Source organism: Muntiacus reevesi, chromosome 10 (genome assembly GCF_963930625.1).
Source record: "Muntiacus reevesi chromosome 10, mMunRee1.1, whole genome shotgun sequence".
NCBI lineage: Eukaryota > Metazoa > Chordata > Mammalia > Artiodactyla > Cervidae > Muntiacus > Muntiacus reevesi.
This window is the reverse complement of record NC_089258.1, coordinates 30921050-30941973: the sequence shown is the minus strand read 5'-3', so window position 1 is coordinate 30941973 and position 20924 is coordinate 30921050. Positions and strand designations below refer to the sequence as shown.

General features: G+C 37.7%; 1 protein-coding gene across 1 annotated transcript in view; it reads left to right on the top strand.

Annotated features, from left to right (window-relative positions):
• SVEP1 (sushi, von Willebrand factor type A, EGF and pentraxin domain containing 1) overlaps nucleotides 1-20924 on the top strand; it is a 190062-nt gene that overhangs the window by 101372 nt on the left and 67766 nt on the right. Inside the window, exons 15-24 of the mRNA XM_065947403.1 lie at nucleotides 281-445; nucleotides 1279-1512; nucleotides 3371-3532; nucleotides 4815-4976; nucleotides 13770-13931; nucleotides 14688-14779; nucleotides 15865-15961; nucleotides 17679-17792; nucleotides 18624-18737; nucleotides 19545-19746. Of these exons, the coding sequence (XP_065803475.1) occupies nucleotides 281-445; nucleotides 1279-1512; nucleotides 3371-3532; nucleotides 4815-4976; nucleotides 13770-13931; nucleotides 14688-14779; nucleotides 15865-15961; nucleotides 17679-17792; nucleotides 18624-18737; nucleotides 19545-19746 (1504 nt within the window). The remainder of the gene's footprint in view (nucleotides 1-280; nucleotides 446-1278; nucleotides 1513-3370; nucleotides 3533-4814; nucleotides 4977-13769; nucleotides 13932-14687; nucleotides 14780-15864; nucleotides 15962-17678; nucleotides 17793-18623; nucleotides 18738-19544; nucleotides 19747-20924) is intronic.

The following is a 20924-nucleotide window of genomic DNA, read 5'->3' as shown; positions in this document are numbered from 1 at the left end:
CCACCTCCTGTTTCCTCTAAACCTATGATAATTAATTATTAGGCCAAAGATAGAATGGTTTGCTCTATAAATACTTTTCCTTGTTCATTGCTAATCTAAATTTAATATGAAGTGCCCAAAACTACAGTATAAAATTACAGGCAAAAACTTTATATGTAGAACATTATGGGCAATTTAAATAGTGATCAAAGACAACGTAATTTGTGGCTTAATATTAGACCCTAAAAGCTGATAAAGATGCAGCTCTGCGATCTTTTATTTCTCTACTCCAACTTTTCAGGACCTGGTGGCTGGGGTGCAGCCAACAGGCTGGATTACTCTTACGGTGACTTCCAGGACACAGTGCGAGAAACACCCACGGGTGCTGGCAAAGCCAGGTCTTCACGGGTTGAAAGAAGTGCCCCATTATCCGACCACAAAATCAGGTTAATTTTTAACATCACAGGTAAGAATAGACTGTCTGTTTGTAAAGGTTAATATAATAGGAAATTCTTGGTTGGAGATCTATTTTCAAACTTTCTATGTGTTGTCATTATTAGGAAATTACCCTGGAACTGTATATTAGGGCAAGTACAATCACCTGTTCTGTTATTTTTCATAATATCACAGATATATTTTATGATTCTCATAGCAGTAGGCCCCCAGCTTCATACTTATCTTGACATGATGAACTAAGGCCTGTTTTTAAAAAATGAGAGTTAGCAGGAACTGAATATGTAATCATTAAGAACTCTACAAAATGGTGATATAGATCCAGCATAGGAGAGAAGGATTAAAACAAAACATGTTCTTAATATTCTCCATGTACTAGCTACTCAGTAAATAATATTTAAATTTGTGTGTATCTTTCCTAGAATGTTTTTTTTAATTGTGATTAAAAAGTCACATAATATAAAACATACTATTTTAACCATATTTAACTATACAATTCAGTGGCATTAAATACATGCATCATCTCCCACCATCATCTATCTCCTGTATTTTTCACTTTCCTAAACTGAAATTCTGTCACCATTAAATAGTAAGTCCCCATTCCCGCTCCCCACCCCAGACCTGACCCCAGGATCTACTACTACTGTCCTTTCTGACTTTGAATTTGACTATTCTAGGTCCCTCGTATAAGTGGAATCAAACACTATTTGTCTACACCTACTGTATATTGGAGTGTGTTTTTAAAGTTAGTACATGTCATTTTTTTAGGGTAGAAACTCACTCCAAATGGTTTGCTGCAACACGGCATATGTGTGTGTGTTATGTTTTCTTTTGTTTTTATCTCAGCTAGTGTGCCATTACCCAATGAAAGAAACGATACCCTTGAATTGGAAAATCAGCAGCGGCTCATTAAGACGTTGGAAACTATCACAAATCGACTGAAAAGGACCCTTACTAAGGAGCCCATGTATTCCTTTCAGCTTGCCTCTGAAATGCTTGTTGCTGACAGCAATTCCTTAGAAACAGAAAAGGCTTTCCTCTTCTGCAGACCAGGCTCCGTGCTGAGAGGCCGAATGTGTGGTAAGATTTCTCCTTGTCACCAAAAATATTTGGTGCCTGTTGGGTCAAATGACACAGCTAGAGTCATCCTACAGCTGTAAAGGGGTATTATCATGAAACCGACATTTTGTTATTGTTACATGCCTTTTGTCTCAAAAGTCTAGATAACCACTGTTGGTCAGGATAAGATTACTTTAGGTAAAGGACTAAAATCTTAGTTTTACTTATAGATCTTTAGACCTCACAGCTTTTAGCAGCAACACCAGTAACAAAAACTAAAACTTTTCTGACCACCTCTGTGTGCTGACTGAGACCCTGTCTTGTTTAATCCTGTTTATCGACTGTATGAGGTACCATTATTATTAAGTACATTTTATGCATGAGAAAACCAAAGCCAAGAGGCTAAGAACTTAGTCTTTTAAGACAATAAGTGATTTAGCTGATATACCCACCCAGGCAGCCAACACAGAATTCACATAGCATAAAATGAACTGTTTTGAAGTATGCAGTTTGCAGTATTTAGTATAGTCACAGTGACATTCAACCATCACCTCTATCACAGTTCCAAAACATTTTCATCACCCCCAAAGGAGGCCCCAGACCCTTTAAAGTGCCAGTCCCCATTCTCCCTCCCCCCACCCAGTCCCTTAGCTTTTACTCTGACTTTAGACTGTCACATCTGAGTCAATTCCAGTCTCTTTCCCAAGTGAGTCATCATTTATAGACAGCAGAGTCTCCTCCAAGCAAAATCTATGTGCTCAAACAGAACCAAATGACATGAGGCTTCTGTTAATCTCTCTATAGTGTGGGATATTGTGTCCTGGTCAGAAAACCTTCATCAACAGTTCTCATTGCTATTCCCAGAGCTCAGCTAGATTTTTCACACTGAAATAAACCCAGCTCATCAAAAGCACATTAATATTGTCATTCTGAGCCTCCTCTCGTTTCTTTCTCAACTTGTGAGTAAAAATCAGGAATTGCCTTGGCCAGCGTTTTGCAGTTCTTAGTGTGGCCTTCAGACTACCTGTGTCAGCATCCCCTGAAGTGCTTGTCAAATCGCAGCTTGATTCAGGTCCCAATCCACAAGGGATGGCTCTGACCCTTTGGGCTCAGATCCTTGGAATCTGAAATTTTAGTAAGTTGCCTGATAATTCTTTCACACATTAACACCTCAGAATCACCCAAGTGATTCTTTCAGGTGTTCTCTCTGTAAGAATACTAACTTTGATAGCAACCTCTCAGGGAATTTAATATCCCACTTTGATTTCAGAAATTCTGCACTCCAAGCCTGCCAAAATAGTAGACCAAATCTCCGGGGGAGGAAGGTTTTGAAACTGGCCAGTTTCCACGGGGTGTTTGGGTCTGAGGATGCCTCAGACTTGCACTTGGCTTCAGTGTAAGCAGTCTGAGCAGGAAGAGGGGTCGACTTAACTCATTTGTTTTAAGCTCACCACCCTTGTCTGTTTTTATTTCTAGAAGTGATGCTATAATGGCCAGTTTCATAAGGGAAACCATTCATTCAGAACAGCTAAGAAACCATTTTTAATATCTCAAAGGCCCAGATTAACTGCTTTATTCTTTTCTTCCATTAGCTGTGTGTTTCCAGAATGATCTGTTGTATGCTTTAACCCACACTTCAAAGCCCCCATCCTATAAGCTGTAAGCTTGGTCAGTTAAGAATTTGCATTTCCTCAAAAAAAAAAATAAATCTGCTTGTGTAGAGGACTGCATTTATGGAAGGTTTATCTTGTGAATAAACCTCTGACAGTAAAATTTAAATCATAAACAATAGTAGCTGGAAGCAGACTTTATTAGTCTCATACCTAGGGGGAAAAAGTATGTTTCCATACAATATTCAGCATTTCCTGCTTATTTTCAGTCAACTGCCCTTTGGGAACCTACTATTCCCTGGAGCATTCTGTCTGTGAGAGTTGCTTGATGGGCTCCTATCAAGATGAAGAAGGGCAGCTTGAGTGCAAACCCTGTCCGACTGGAACTTACACCGAATATCTCCATTCAAGGAGCAGCTCGGAATGCAAAGGTAGAGGCTTAGACCAGAAACCTGAATTTTATTTCCACTTAGGAAATCTCGCTAGCAAATAGGATGAAATATGAGCATTACCAAAAGCAATTTCATTAGCTGATTTTTTTTTCTTTCTTCAATTATAAGCTATTACTTGAATGTTTCCCTCACTTAGAGAAGTCCATTTATCTTCCTTTTGGAACAGCCCATTGCTGTCTAAATCAGACTCCACTGTTGAGAACTTTAACCTGTTTTCATCAATTAATTCCATGTGTTTTAGTGAATCTCACATTAACTGATGGAAGGAACTTTCATGACTCTTAGCAAGCATTGGGCTGCTTTTTGTTTGAATAATATCTGATATGATGGAATTAACTCTATTTGCTTGGAAATGAATAACCACAGACCCATATGCACATATTCTTGCTACTAAATTATCCAGTCTTTCCAAAATCCTTTTACTGTTATTCTCAATGACCATTCCAAATGGAAACATTCTCTTTCACATTATGGTTAAGATGCACCTAAAAGGAGGAGTTGCAGGGTGGTTCCTCCTTGCCTGTCACTGCCAGCGCAGGTGTGGGTGCTTCGTGACACATGTAAGCTTGAGAGCAGTGCTGGGTGACTGCAAATGCCCTGAAAATGTTGGCAGTGCTGAAAGTGAGGTTAATCTGGAGGAAAAGGGCAGAAGAAGAGGACAGTGCACTGGGAGTGGAGGAATCTGACCCGAGGCCCACTCTACTACAAAACCATTGCTGTGCATTTTGGAAGATTGCTTAATTCACCTCTCTGGGCCTGATGCTAAGACTGCTCTTACTTCCTCCTCTGCCAACCCTCAAATGAAATGGTGTCTGTAAGCATGAGGAGGTAAGAGGGCCAGTTCTTATTTAGGGTGAAAATGGTACCAGCGTAGTTACGAAACAAAAGGCCAATTGTGGGTTTTGTTTCTGTCACTCAAGAGAACAGCATACAAGCTGGGAACTTGTACAAGAGCAAGTTTCCCTGTAACAGCTTGACTTTGTCAGATGCAGATTTCTAACTTCACCCCAAAACTATTTATCGACATTTTCTGTGTGTCCAACACCATGCTAGGACATAATAAAAGGAACTGGAAATGAGCCTATAACTTATTAGTATACAGAAGTATGAAGAATCTAAAAGATAATGTGTCTGCTTGGAGTTCTTTATGACCCTCATTTTATCCTAAATAAATCAAAATATGGAAAACCCTATTGTACACAGTGCTACTTTTGTGCAGTTGATGTCATTTTTATTAACCATATTACATTTTTCATTTTAGCTCAGTGTAAACAAGGCACCTACTCATCAAATGGGCTTGAAACATGCGAATCGTGTCCACTGGGCAGCTATCAACCAGCGTTTGGTTCCCGGGGGTGCCTCTTATGTCCAGAAAACACTTCAACTGTGAAGAGAGGAGCCGTGGATATTTCTGCTTGTGGAGGTTAAGTCTTACACATTGCTTTTTTTTTTTTCCCCCCAAGCCTGTGCAAGTCTGTGCATGGAAAAGTGGAATCTTGTTAGGAGAGCCATATGTCTGCTATATGCGAAGAATGTAAATAACTGTCTCTTCATAGAGTGTTTCCTTATATTCAGCCAGTCGGTACTTAAGTGTAAACACCCGTAATATAAACACCACCCTGGTACTGTTAGGGACACACAAGAAGCACATGACTTGGTCCCAGCCCTCAACACCAATAAACCTGTGACCACATGGTATGAGAGAAATGCTTGTCAATCAGGAACTTAGATTTTTCATGTATAAAATGAGGTCTTGTCTTATGTTCCTTGAAACTCGAAAAATACATCTTTTGGATTGTGACCTTTGTTCCTTACAGTCTGAAGATTTTCAGCAGTGGTTATCCACTCTGGCTGCCTACTAGAATCATTGCACATTCATATCAGTATTGTAGCCACTTATTGACTAGAGACATGTTAGTACATCTTTTGTTACCTGAACATTGTTGACCAGAATGTTTCAGTATTCACTTACATAACAGATCACTGGGCCACAGGTGTTAATTTCTGCAAAAAATGCCCCGGTCAATAACTTGTTAAAATTCTGAAGCCCAATCTCCACCCCCCAGATAATTCTGGTGTAAGTTTGCTGGTTTTCTTCTGAAGATCCTCCCGTCTCCCCATGTTGTTGTTTAGTTGTTAAGTTATGTCTGACTCTTCTGTGACCCCATGGACTATAGCCCACCAGTGTCCTCTGTCCTTGGGATTCTCCAGGCAAGAATACTGGAATGGGTAGCCATTTCCTTCTCCTGGGGATCTTCCCGACTGAGGGATCAAACCTGTGTCTTCCTCATTGCAGGCAGATTCTTTACCACTGAGCCACAAGGGAAACCCAAAGTTCCCCCAGGTGATTCTAAAATACGACTACTTTTTGGTTCTCAACAGTCACCATGGAGGGTTTGTTGAAACATGGGTTCCTGGGGCCGCCCCAGAGTTTTTACTTCAACAGATCTGGTAAAGGCCTTGAGAATTTACATTTCTAACCAGTTCTCAGGCTTCCCTGATAGCACAGTTGGGAAAGAATCCATCTGCAATGCAGGAGACCCTGGTTCAATTCCTGGGGGGAAAATCCATTAGAGAAAGGATAGGCTACCCACTTCAGTATTCTTGAGCTTCCCTTGTGGCTCAGCTGGCAAAGAATCTGCCTGCAATGTGGGAGACCTGGGTTCAGTCCCTGGGTTGGGAAGATCCCCTGGAGAAGGGAAAGGCTGCCCACTCCAGTATCCTGGCCTGGAGAATTCCATGAACTGTATAGTCCATGGGGTCACAAAGTGTTGGACGTTCTCAGATGATGTTGATTCTGTTTGGTCCACGGACCACACACTGAGAACCACTGGTTAGATAGAAATATGAAGATTAGAGTTTCAAATAGTTCTAACATCCTTACCAGGTACAGCTTTCCAGCAGTGTAAAAACTAGAAGACAGAAACAAAAATAAAAGATGAAAACTTAGAATAATAGTGGGACTCCATCTGACAAATCAATGTCAGCCTATTGCCAGAAACTCCCAAAAAAACCTGCAGTGACATTGCAAATTCAGTGTAATTTTTTAAAAATAAATTTATTTATTTTACTTGGAGGCTAATACTTTACAATACTATAGTGGTTTTGCCATACATTGACATAAATCCACCACGGGTGTACATGTGTTCCCTATCCTGAACCCCCCTCCCACCTCCCTCCTCATCCCATCCCTCTGGATCATCCCAGTGCACCAACCCCGAGCATCCTGTCTCATTCATTGAACCTGGACTGGTGATCTGTTTCACATATGATAATATACATGTTTCAGTACCATTCTCCCAAATCATCCCACCCTTGCCCTCTCTCACAGAGTCCAAAAGACTGTTCTATACATCTGTGTCTCTTTTACTATCTTGCGTATAGGGTTATTGTTACCATCTTTCTAAATTCCATATATATGCATTCGTATACTGTATTGGTGTTTTTCTTTCTGGTTTACTTCACTCTGTATAATAGGCTCCAGTTTCACCCACCTCATTAGAACTGATTCAAATGCATTTTTTTAATGGCTGAGTAATATTGTATTGTGTATATGTACCACAGCTTTCTTATCCATTCGTCTACTGATGGACATCTAGGTTGCTTCCATGTCCTGGCTATTATATTATAAACAGTGCTGTGATGAACATTGGGGTATATGTGTCTCTTTCAATTCTCATTTCCTCATTGTGCATGCCCAGCAGTGGGATTGCTGGGTCATATGGCAGTTCTATTTCCAGTTTTTTAAGGAATCTCCACAGTGTTCTCCATAATGGCTGTACTAGTTTTCTTTCCCACCAACAGTGTAAGAGGGTTCCCTTTTCTCCACACCCTCTCCAGCATTTATTGTTTGTAGACTTTTGGATAGCAGCCATTCTGACTGGTGTGAAATGGTACCTCATTGTGGTTTTAATTTGCATTTCCTGATAATGAGTGATGTTGAGCAACTTTTCATGTGTTTGTTAGCCATCTGTATGTCTTCTTTAGAGAAATATCTGTTTAGTTCTTTGGCCCATTTTTTGATTGGGTCGTTTATTTTTCTGAAATTGAGCTGCAGGAGTTGCTTGTATATTTTTGAGATTAATTATTTGTCAGTTTCTTCATTTGCTATTATTTTCTCCTATTCTTAAGGCTGTCTTTTCACCTTGCTTATAGTTTCCTTCATTGTGCAAAAGCTTTTTAAGTTTAATTAGGTCCCACTTGTTTGTTTTTGCTTTTATTTCATTAATCTGGGAGGTGGGTCATAGAGGATCCTGCTGTGATTTATGTTGGAGAGTGTTTTGGCTATGTTTTCCTTTAGCAGTTTTATATTTTCTGGTCTTACATTTAGATCTTTAATCCATTTTGAGTTAGGGTTAGGTGTTAGAAAGTGTTCAGTTTCATTCTTTTACAAGTGGTTGACCGGTTTTCCCAGCACCACTTGTTAAAGAGATTGTCTTTTCTCCATTGTATATCTTTGCCTCCTTTGTCGAAAATAAGGTGTCCATAGGTGCATGGATTTATCTCTGGGCTTTCTATTCTGTTCCATTGATCTATATTTCTGTCTTTGTGCCAGTACCATACTGTCTTGATGACTGTAGCTTTGTAGTATAGCCTGAAGTCAGGCAGGTTGATTCCTCCAGTTCCATTCTTCTTTCTCAATATTGCTTTGGGTATTTGAGGTTTTTTATATTTCCATACAAATTGTGAAATTATTTGTTCTAGTTATGTGAAAAATACCATTGGTAGCGTGATAGGGATTGCATTGAATCTATAGATTGCTTTGGGTATTATACTCATTTTTACTATATTGATTCTTCCAATCCATGAACATGATATATTTCTCCATCTATTTGTGTCCTCTTTGATTTCTTTCATCAGTGTTTAATAGTTTTCTATGTGTAGGTCTTTTGTTTCTTTAGGTAGATATTTTCCTAAGTATTTTATTCTTTTCATTGCAATGATGAATGGAATTGTTTCCTTAATTTCTCTTTCTGTTTTCTCATTGTTAGTGTATAGGAATGCAAGGGGAACTTTGCAAAAAATAAAAAGTTGTTGACCTCCATCTGTTATACCACTGGGAACAGAACAAGCATGCCTGGCAAAAGATGACTTTTTAAAAAATTGTTTGTCCTACCCATTCTGTATACCCTTATTGAAAAATCCAAGACCTGTGGCAATCTGGACTTCCCAGGTGGCACTAGTGGTAAAGAACCCACCTGCCAATGCAAGTAGACTTAAGAGACATGAGTTTGATCCCTGGGTGGGGAATATCCCCTGGAGAAAAGAATGGCAACCCCCTCCAGTATTCTTGCATGTAGAATCCCATGGACAGAGAAGCCTGGCAGGCTGCAGTTCATGGGGTCACACAGAGTCAGACACAACTGAAACGACTTAGCACGTATGCATGACAATCTGAAAGTGTAAAGACTTCCCTTATTGAATGAGTGATGTTTTTAATCATCAGTGACTTATTAGCCAGTCTGGTGGTTCCTGATTTCCCCAAGCTACACACACATATATACATCTGTGTCCTTAGAGACTAAGCTTCCTAGAAAATAAATACTTAGAATGTTTTGAGTGTAGATGTGGGGAGGGGGCAGGGGATGTCCAGCATTGCATTTTGGGAGTTGTAGTCCCCGTAAGTTAAGTGCTACCCTAAATATATGTTTTATATGCTGCATCTGTTTGAATCTCAGAACCAGAATCACAATAGATGAAAGCCTCTTAGACATGAGGAACTGGGCAAGTAGTGTTCATCAACCTAATGCTTCACTGAAGAAATGAGAAGAAAGATTAGCTAGGAACTACTTGAAACTCATAAACCATGTGTGTTGTGTAATACCAGCTGTGAATTTTTTTTTAATTGAAAGTCAGACAAAACCTCACATTATGGTTAAAAGAGATCTACCAAAGACTCTCTTGTTTTGTCAGTATACAGTCTAACTTTGGAACAAAGTCTGCAGGAAAAATAAGTGTTCTGTCTTTCCCTTTCTCCCTCCCTCCAACTGCAAAAGCCAGCTAGGATTTTCACAGTGAAATAAGTTCACATTTGACAATTTTTTTCCTTTAAGTTTCCGAATAAGCCTTGAGGTTTTCTAATACCAAATTGCTGCAATTAAGAAATTGTAATTCCCAGAAAATCTTTAAACTTCTGGTAACTGCTCTATCTCTAATATTCCTAGCATATGTTTAACCACATTCTCCTTGTTGTGAGTGGAAAATAAGTAGTAATTGGTAATGACACTTTCCCCTGGGGTGCTGGATAAGCACCATTTTGGTTTTACTTTAAGTGTGTGTGAGTTTGAGAATAGTCCCTCATATATATTTCTGTAGTTTTCAATCAGCCCCCTTTCTGTCCCTGCCCCTTCTTTCTCTCCTTTTCCTCTTTTTCTTTCTGAACTGGTTTATTTTTATGGGCATGTTGTGCAGTTTACCTTATTTTTTGCTAATGTATCACTTTTGCATTATTTAGCCTTTGAACTTAAAACATCATTAATAAATATAATGAATATATTTAAGTATATTACTATGTTGGGCTTCCTAAGTGGCTCAGTGGTCAAGAATCTGCCTGCAGTGCAGGAGACCTAGCTTCAATCCCTGGGTCAGGAAGATTCCCTGGAGAATGGCAACCCACTCCAGTATTCTTGCCTGGGAGAATCCCATAGCCAGAGAAGCCTAGGAGGCTACAGCCCATGTGGTCACAAAAAGAGTCGGACGCAACTTAGCAACTAAACAAGTACAAATACAACTATGTTAGTATAACGTAATATTCTTTATACATTTCACCTATCATCATGTATTAGGATATTAAACAGTTTTGAGTCCTTGGTTAACAGTCTTGAGTTTTGGTTACGAGTCTGAAATTTTTCAGTTTTTAGAAAGATTTTTACCAAAACAATAAGTTCCACAAATGGGTTTTTGGTGATGGTGTGGTTCACATATGGTCCCAATAGAAGGAAAGATTATTTGTGGAATAAGATAACATCACGTCTTACCTTGACCTTCTAGGATGAAATTAAAAGGAGGCTCAGAATGAGAGGCTTTGACTTCTGGCTTTGTCATCAGAAACTAGTGTCTCTAAGACTATATTTTTCCCTTTATACCATCAGGGGACAGGTGTGTGGGGTTACATTTTTTTCCTGTTCATTTCAGTGCTCTATTTTTAATTCTGTTTTTATATCACTTTTGACATATTTAAATATTTTCTCTCTTTCTCTGCAATAGAAGAGGTGAAAAGGATTTTGTTTCATTTTTCTTGACTCAGAAACCATAGTTTCTTTGTCCAAGATTCAAAACGAAAGCTTTTTCCCCTCTTTCCTTATGATATTAATCCATTGGGAACTGTGTCATGTATGTGTCGTGTCTGTATATTTAATACTGTAGTAGATAGTGCTCTTATTATGTATATGTGTATGTTTATACATTCACATGTTGTATGAGTGCGTGCTAAGTCACTTTAGTCGTGTCTGACTCTCTGCAACCCTGTGCACCCTTGCCTGCCTGGTTCCTCTGTCCATGGGATTCTCCAGGCAAGAATACTGGAGTGGGCGGCCACATCCTCCTCCAGGCAATCTTCCCTACCCAGGGATGGAACCCGCATCTCTTACATCTCCTGCATTGGCAGGCGGGTTCTTTACCACTAGCACCACATGTGTGCATGTGTATGTACTAACTACATATATAAATTATGTATTAAATGCTGATTATCCACTCTTAGAAGGTACATTTGTGATGACACCTGTTTGCCCTTGGAATGTAATTTAAACTTAATTTCCACATGAAAGTTTATTTTGCACTTTCTGGATTAAAAAGCATAGAATAGACAACACAGTACCATGTTTGATGTTTTGAAATGCCAACTGGCTTATTGAGTTTTAATCTTAAGATTTTATTATTATGTTTTAGTATAATTTTTTATTGTTGTAGTATAATTATATACTACAGCTGACAGTATAATTCTGTCAGGTTTTAGGGCACAGTCTTATTTTCTTTTTAAGAGTGAGGTTGTACTGAAAAAATTATATGAAAAAAATAGTTTAATTCATTATAGCATCTTGAGTTTTACAGGCAACATTTGTTTCTAGCATATGATACACATTCACAAATATCTTTCCAAACAGAAAATTTATGCTTTTTCCAGTGGAAGATTTATGCTTTCAGTTAACTATTAATAATTAGCTTTTTGGCAAGTATTAATACCTCTTCTAAATAGGCAATCATTTTTGGAAATTTGAGAATCAGGAATTCTTTATAAACTCCTGTAAGTTTATGTTTTGTGCAAACCCTCTGTTACCTCTAGTAACAGAGAAGATTATTCCTAGTGAAACAAAGATAATTTAGAGTTTAAAACTTTTCTTGAATGTGGCAAATGTATCCACCAGAATTTTTTTTCTAAATATGCATTAATATATATGTTATCTTCTGCCATCTCTTGATTCAACTCCTGAGTTTTTGTCAGTTGGGTATGTAAAAGAGATCTTTTGCAAAAGATGTGGTTGGCTGTTTTTGCTTAAGAAATTTGATCTAAGCATCTTGAGATTATGACAGATGTGTTGTCATTTATTTAATGTTTATTGTCCTACCGATAAAGAGATGCCACCACTTGGAGTATCCTGCTCCCTTGAGCCTCAAGTGTATCTATAACTCTTTCAACCTTGTTGGTAATTATTTCTGCTAAACTAATTTTTGTTATCAAGAATCCAAGACCTAAAGGGTAAGTATGCTGATACACTGAGCAGCTGTTTCCCTGTGTTCTATCTTCCATGCCTAATTTTATACAGCTAGGTCTTAATAGTTACAGTAGTATTCTTAGCTTGTAATGACTTTCAGGCTCACCCAAATGACTCCAGTTCACACACTCCACCTGAATTTGTCTTTGGATCATTGTCTAAAACCCCAACCCACAGATTTAGTCATGGATAATCTACCTCACTGCCCCTCTACCAAATGTAACCAAAATTTATTGAAGAAAATCCATGTTAGGTTTTGAGCTCTTTTCTTTTTAATTTTATTTATTTATCTAATTATTTTTTGGCTGTGCTGGGTCTCTGCTGCTTCCCTGGGCTTTTCTCTAGTTGCAGGGAGCAGGGGCTGTTCTCTAATTGTGATGCTTGGGCTTCTCATTGCGGTATCTTCTCTTGTTGCAGAGCACAGCCTCTAGGGCGTGTGGGCTTCAGTAGCTGTGGCTCCTAGGCTCTAGAGCACTGTCTTAATAGATGTGGTGCATGGGTTTAGTTGCTTTGCGGCTTGTGGGATATTCCCAAACCAGGGATCAAACTCCTGTCTCCTACATTGGTAGGCATGTTCTTTACCACTGAGCCACCAGGGAAGCCTGGGGATATTTTCTCATATTCCACAAAGGTTGGCAAGAAAATTTCATACTTGGTTAAATGACAATATTCAACTGCATGTATTATATGAAAAGCATTTAAAACACAAAATAGCATTAAAAGGTTTAAAAATAAAAGACCCCCCCAATACATAATAGACAACTATACAGATGCAATAACCATTTCAGATAAACATAAAAATACAACTTCATGTATCACGAAAATGCAAATTAACAGAGCAGTTCCATTTTTACCTTCAAATAGTAAAAAGGTATCATTTTCAATGCTGATGAGCATGCAATGAGAAGGGTAATTTCATACACTGCTGATGGGGCTGTAAATTACATTTTTTTTAATGATTCAAGCATGGTATATTTATGGCTTTAGATTTTCATATCTTTAACTTTAACTAAAGCCAAGTGTTATCCCAATGAAATAATCAGTTATATAAAAAATTTATGTAGAAAATTTCATGTCAGCATTATTTATAATATTAGAAACAAATAGAACTAATAGAAACAACTGTAATTATTCAATAGTAGGGGAAATACAAGATAATTATGGTCTGCCAGTGAGATATAATATATTTCATTTATTAAAACATCATGTTATTTAATGATTTGGGGAATGATTTGCTTGTTATAAAGTGGAAAAATTGGAGTACAATATTATATGACAAATTCTGATTTTTATTAAGTTATTGTGTGTTGTTAAAGATGGGAAGGAAACAACAAAATATTTTCTTAAGTGGTCTGAGTATTACTTAATGACCTAGGTATTAAATACGTGCAAGAGAAAATATCAGCAATGTGATAGCTTTCTTATAACCAAAGGTTAACGCACTTCTCTTAGAAGGTAGGGTATATTGCTTTATAAGCACAAATGATTTTTTCTTTCTCTTGCAGTGCCTTGTCCAGTGGGAGAATTCTCTCGTTCTGGGTTAATGCCCTGTTATCCATGTCCTCAAGACTACTACCAACCCAATCCAGGGAAGTCCTTCTGTTTATCTTGTCCCTTTTATGGAACTACAACCATCACGGGTGCCAGATCCATCACAGATTGTTCCAGTAAGATGATAATACTTCATTTCTCATCTTATCCTGTATTGGAGAGTTTTGTTTATCTCTGCGGTAACTTTGATTGCGAATATTATTTATTTTCAGTGCCTTTGGGTGTCTGGATGTGTTTAACTGTCCTTTTGAAGGTGTTTTTGATGACAATGATTCGATGCTTCACTCTGGGAATGTCAAACTTGATAACCTCCAAATTTCTAAGAGTCTAGAATTTAATGACATATCACATCTGTCTCTTATGTTCTGTCTTTTTACATGACTAAAGGAAAATATATGTGGCTTTACTGACTCTGAGAATCAAAATCTTGACCATGGCATTTAAATAGAGTCTATTCATAGAGAACAGACTTGTGGTTGCCAAGCGGGAGGAGGTTGGGGGGGAATGGAGTGGGAGGTTGGGATTAGCAGATATAAGCCATTATATATAGAATGGATAAACAGCAAGGTCCTATTGTATAGTACATGGGACTATATATTCAGTATCCTATGATAAACCATAATGGAAAAGAATAAGAATCAAATATATAAAAATATATATTATTACATATTCATTATATATATATATATTTAAAACTGAACCACTTTGCTACCCCGCAGAAATTAACACAATATTCAAAGACAACTGTACTTCAATTAAAAAAGAAAAAGGAAAAAAATAGAATGCACTTAATTGGCAATATCTACTACACCAAATACTTTTCTCAGATATTTTCCCTTTAACTTAAGATATTTTCCCTTTAACTTTATTAGGCTTTAGTTCAACTTTCTCTGCAGCAGAGGAAAGTACAGTACTTCTTGCTTCTCCTGGGCATGTCAAAAAGAAGTATGAAGTCAGCAGTCAGGCAAGTCTACTTTGTACTTATAAAATTTTCTCTAATGGAGTGCTTGGAAAACAATTTGTCATTATACATGTCACACAGAGGAAAACTACCAGACTTGAAACTTCAACTAATCAAGGCTCATGAATATTATCAATGAATAATTATATTTGAGTATGACTTATAATGGGAACTTTCCAAGAATGTGCCATTAGAAGTCCTAAGTACCAGAAATTGGAATTTTTCCCTGTGATGTCTGGTGTAGAGAATTGTGGATGTGGAGAGTCTTTTGATTTGCTAATAATTAACATGTACCATGAGCATAACCCATCATTTGAGTAAGCATGTTGGGATTAGCCAAAGACTTTTTCTGATTAGCAAGACAAGTTACTCAACTTCCATGAAAGAGATTTAGATTTTTTGCCAGCAGGAACGGGGGAAATTATTTATTGGAGAAAAGTTGTGACTTTTAAAAATTAAGAAACATAACTCATAATTGTTCTCCATTTATCTTTTAAAGACTAGTGAAGACCAATTATTTTGAGTGATTCAGCCATTAATCTGAATGCACTTTGCTCAATGTCATAATAAATTCCAAGGCTTTAAGTATTTTTAAGGAGAATAATGAAGTTATATTTCTTATTTTAACTTCCTGCTTCCAAACATTCTCACTTGTAAGGGCTTCATAAGTGAAGCTTTGAAACTGAGCCCAGTGGACATAGAACCTCTAAAGACATGGCTATCACCTCTGGAGACATATTAGAATCCATTGGCTAACTTTTTAAAATAATGATACACAGATATAACTTCCAGAGATTCCTGATTTAACTGGTCTGGGTTGGGACCCGTCCTTAGTAAACTTTTTAAATGCCTTAAATGAAGTCTGACATGCAGCCAGCGTTGAGTGACACTGCCTGGATTTAGCAGAGCATCACTCAAGAATAATATATAGCATTTGTGCCCGTATATGGCAGGTACCAATGTTATGCAGGCAGCGGTCCTACTGGGCTCACTTGGAAATAGGAACCAGCTAACGCTGTGAATCTTCTAACTCCCTACTCAGAGTTGCTTTGAAATGGACTCGTCTCTGATGAATTTTCTTTTCACAGGTTTTCCATGAATGCTTCTTAAACCCCTGCCACAATGGTGGAACCTGCCAACAACTGGGCCGTGGTTATGTGTGTCTCTGTCTGCCTGGATATACAGGTAACACAGAGGAATGCAAATTTTCATGTTATCTTTCATACTGCATCATTGTAACTTGAAGTATCAAACTTTGAAACTTTAAAGATGAATGCCCTAAGATACATCAGACTGGGGACTTCCCTGGCAATCTAGTGATTAAGATTTAACCTTCAAAAAGACAGGGGGGTGCAAGTATGATCCCTGGTTGGGGAACTAAACATCTCACATAACTTGTAGCCAAAAAACCAAAACACAGAACAGAAGCACTATTGTAACAAATTTAATAAAGACTTTAAAAATGGTCTACATAAAAAAAAAACTTAAAAACATAATAATGCACAAAAATTTGGTTGAACAAGACAAACCAATATGTGAAAAAACTATACAGATCTTACAAATGACAATTTTCTTTGTATATTTTGGAGGAAGAATAAAGAATCATCTTCTCTGTGAAAAAATCACATCATAACTTATAATTTAAATTTGAATACAGTTCCAGAGGTATGTCCAAGGTTGCATTCTGACACAAATTAAATGCATGACACTCAACCTAGAACAGATTGTCTAGCATAAACATTTTTAAACAAACTCCAGTTTCTCTCATTTGTTTCACACGAATGGAAGTTCTTATGGCCATGATGTGTTGTTTATTTCTGTCTTTCTGCAAGCTGTGCTTAGGAAAACAGTATGGCTTTGAACTTGATTATGTAGGAATTATGTAAGAATTGTGTTTTCTTGCAGCTTGGTTCAAATTCCAGTTCAGTACAGAATGATGATGTTTTTTTTGAGGAGAAATGAACTATATATTAAATGTTGCAGCTCATTTAAAATAATTTCCTGTTTTCTTCTAGAAATGCAGTTTTTCCTTTTTGAGTTTTGTGTCAACAGCATGAAGTATTTTAATGTGAAAAGTGGTATTTAGATAAAAGAATTCACCATAAAAGAGAAGTTGGAAGACAAAATACAAAATATTGTCATTCCACTTATTTCAGCATGTACACACATGTTTGTGTATGTTTCAATTTTTATAAGAATTTTTGTCCCAACATTTCATAAGAAATAATAATCTTGTCCTAGAATTTTATAAATGAGAGTTTGTTGAGAAAAGCATAGTATATGACAGTGATTCTCAAGTTTTGATGCGCATCCGAATCATCTGGAGGATTTCCTAAAACACAGACTGTGGCACTTCTGTCACATTCCCAAGGGATTACTGATGCTATTGATCCAGAGACCATTCTTTGAGATCTCCTCGTGTAGAAGAACATGGGTTTCAGCAGAGTTAGTCCATAGAAAGACTGTGTGTACCCTATGAGAAGATAAACCCTATTCTAGGGCACCTGGCATATGAGTTGAGATCTGGCAGGACCCCCATCTGGCACCACCCCCATTCCTCAGCCAAGTGGCCTTGGTAACAAGTACATATGACTTTTTACTTTTCACTTTGAAATCAAACTAGTTCCTGGCTCCATTTTATGCTTCCAGATTTCCCTCTTTCCCCTCTACTTCTGACTTGGGATCTTTTGCTGTCTTTTATGTATCCTTGTAAGGAGAGCTTAAATCTATTTAGAAAGAGGTAATACCTTCATGAAATACTTAATTAGATGGTAATTCCTAACATATTGCCTTTTTCTTCATCACTGCCACTCCCTATAAATTCAGGTTATTGGGATAATTACCTTTAAAGGACGGGTCTGTTCATCCTTTCTTTGATTGACCTTCAGTGTTTGCATTTTAGGCTTAAAATGTGAGATAGACATTGATGAATGCAGCTCACTGCCCTGCCACAACAATGGAGTTTGTAAAGACCGAGTTGGAGAATTCATTTGTGAATGCCCATCTGGTTACACAGGTAAGGAAGGAGTGTCTCATTCTTACAATATAAACCTTTGAAACCTTAAAATAATGAGTTACCATCTCACACCTGTTAGATTGACTATCATCAAAAGGTAAGAGATAACAGTGCTAGTGAGGACATGGAGAAAAGGGGACTATTGTGCACTCTTGGTGGGAATGTAAATTGCTTCAGCCATGGTGGAAAACAGCATGGAGGTTCCTCAAAAAATTGGAAATAGAATTACCATACAATCCAGCAATCCTTCTTCTGGGTATCCATTCAAAGAAATGAAATCACTATCTCAAAGAGATATCTGTACTTCCATGTTCATTGCAGCATTATTCACAATAGCCAATGGCCAAGATATGGAAACAAGCTAAGTATATATATATCAAGAGATGAATGGATAAAGAAAATGTGAGGTAGGTAGGTAGATATCCTTCAATGCTATGTCACTTCAGTTTTGTCTTAACTCTTTGTGACCCTGTAGACTGTAGCCCACCAGGCTTCTCTGTCCATGGGATTCTGCAGGTAAGAATCGCTTGCCATGCCCTTCTCCAGAGGATCTTCCTGGAGGGAAGGGATCGAACCCACATCTCATTATGTCTTCTGCATTGGCAGGCAGATTCTTTACCACTAGCGCCACCTGGGAAGCCCTATGTATAACATTTATAGGAATATTATTCAGCAAATAATTATAATTGGCAAAGTGCGTATTTTTTCCACAAGCATATTAGTCTTGATTTCCAATTTCTCTGCTCTTACACCTGAACAACTTGCTTGAAACTATTAGTCTTAAATTCCTTTCAGTTTTGTCAAGTGCAAATATTCTGTGATTCTTTACAGGTCAATTATGTGAAGAAAATGTAAATGAGTGCAACTCCAGTCCTTGTTTAAATAAAGGAACTTGCGTTGATGGCCTGGCTGGTTATCACTGCATGTGTGTGAAAGGATACATGGGTAAGATGTTTTCATTCTTCCTAGTTGTCTTTTAAATAGTTCTGTAAAGCCTCATAATTCATTATATTTACTGTTGTATATGTGACATTTTATAAGTTAATGTTAATTTTCTGATTTTATAACTGTGCCATGATTTTATAAGTGAAAGTTCTTATTTTTGAGGAAATTCACACTGAAGTATTTAGAGGTAAGAGAGCATCGGGTCTAAAACTGACTAAAGCAATTCAGAAAAAGTAATAAGTTCTTGTACATGTCTGTGTATATATGTATATGTAGAGACAGAAAGAGAAGACTTGAGTTTATATGCTAAGACAAACACTCAAGAAGTAACTGGAGATGAATTATGTAAAATATTATTATAAGTGAATGCTAAATAATAGAGTGTATGTGTGTGTATATATATACACACACACATATATTTCTACTGGTAAATAATAAGTCCAGAACAAAAAATGATCAATGATAGAAAGAGGCAAGATCAAAGATACAGATGAACATTTTGAACTATATGTGCTAGTTTCATTTTTATTTAAACATTATCTCAGTTAGACGTTCATTGCCAATGTTAGTTCCAGAAAAAGGTTAAGATTAAAAGAGCAGATTATCAAAAATACAGTCCTAAAATGATTTAGAAAAGCCAGAACTTATTTAGGGATAGGTCTCAAACCTGTTTGGTCAGCCAGTGGCTCTGCAGCCTCCCTTTCCTCTTTTCGAAGCAGCATCCTCCAAGGAGTGAGTCCTCACCTTGATGCCAGTTTTCCAAAGAGGTTAACCTTTGGGCTGTCTCTCATCCTCATCCATCCCCAGGCCTACACTGTGAAGCAGAAGTCAATGAATGCCAATCAAGCCCATGTTTAAATAACGCAGTCTGTGAAGATCAGCTTGGGGGGTTCTTGTGCAAATGCCCACCTGGATTTTTGGGCACCCGGTGTGACGTAAACATGGATGAGTGTCTCAGCCAACCATGCAAAAATGGAGCTACCTGCAAGGATGGTGCCAATAGCTTCAGGTAATGATAGACTAAGCCTGACTCTTTTTGCTGTTTTTCTTATCTTAACTGTTCAGTCATTCTGCCATCTTACAGAGTATTACTTTGAATCCCAGGCCAGCCCTTCCCAAATCCTAGCCCAAGGATAAGCTATGGTAGAATCTGACTACCACCTGATGTTCTGATTTCCTACCTCTTGGGTAAAGTCTGGAATTTTATAATAGACAATCTGTATGTTTTAAGTTCTCCTGTGTTTCTGAAGCACAGCCAGGCTTTGAAACCACTATCCTAAGCTTGGGAAGTCATAAAAGATAAAAGGAAGGACATTTATTCAAAAACAAATGCAGAATCACTATTCAAAACTCAGTTTTAAATGTTTTATATTTTAGCTGGAGTTTTCCCACCAACTAAAATCAAAAGGAATAGTGCAATTCTACTGTCACAGTGCCGTTCTATGACCATGGTTTTCAAACTTTTTTAGTTTGGTGTCCCTTTTCTCCAGGGAAATCAGAGTGTAAACAAATAAAAAAATTAAAGCTAAGCTTTTATGGTTGAAAATAGTGGTGTTTTGGAGGAGAAAGACTGGCTTCCTGAGGCAGGTCTTAGGGTACCAGTAGAAAGCAGTTTGAAAACCAACACTTTTTTTTTTAATCGCTATCAACTCTGCTCTGTTCCATTCACTTCCCGTTGCAGAATCTGTGACTCCTGCAGTACAAAAAGAGACTGGCTTTGCTTGCAGAATTTTAGGGAACTTTACTATCCTCAGCAAGCAACTGGTTCTGCAAGTTTTCAAAACTTAAAAGCAAACAAACAAAAAAAATTTCTACCTCAGTTGCAACATTTCCCAGCCCCCTTCCGTTACCATCCCCCAAGAGAGCTAGGACACTATCTGGAAGAAATAGGGAGCCAGTTCTGCCAGTGAGACTTTCACTGTCAACATGAAAATGAGATCTTCGTGTAGCATCAACTTGTCATAGGTTTTTTTGTGTCTTCAAGCATATGGCAAGGAGACATTTCCAGATGAACAGCAAGAGTTCCAAACTCTCCCCAGGGTCCAAAACAATTGATAAATACCAAATTTGTCTAAATCCTAACTAGAGGAAAGGTGAAGAAGGCAAACTCTCCTACTTCAAAAGCAATGCTAGTTGCCACCGAAGTGAATCTGTTTCACAGAGATACTGAACTACTATAATGATATC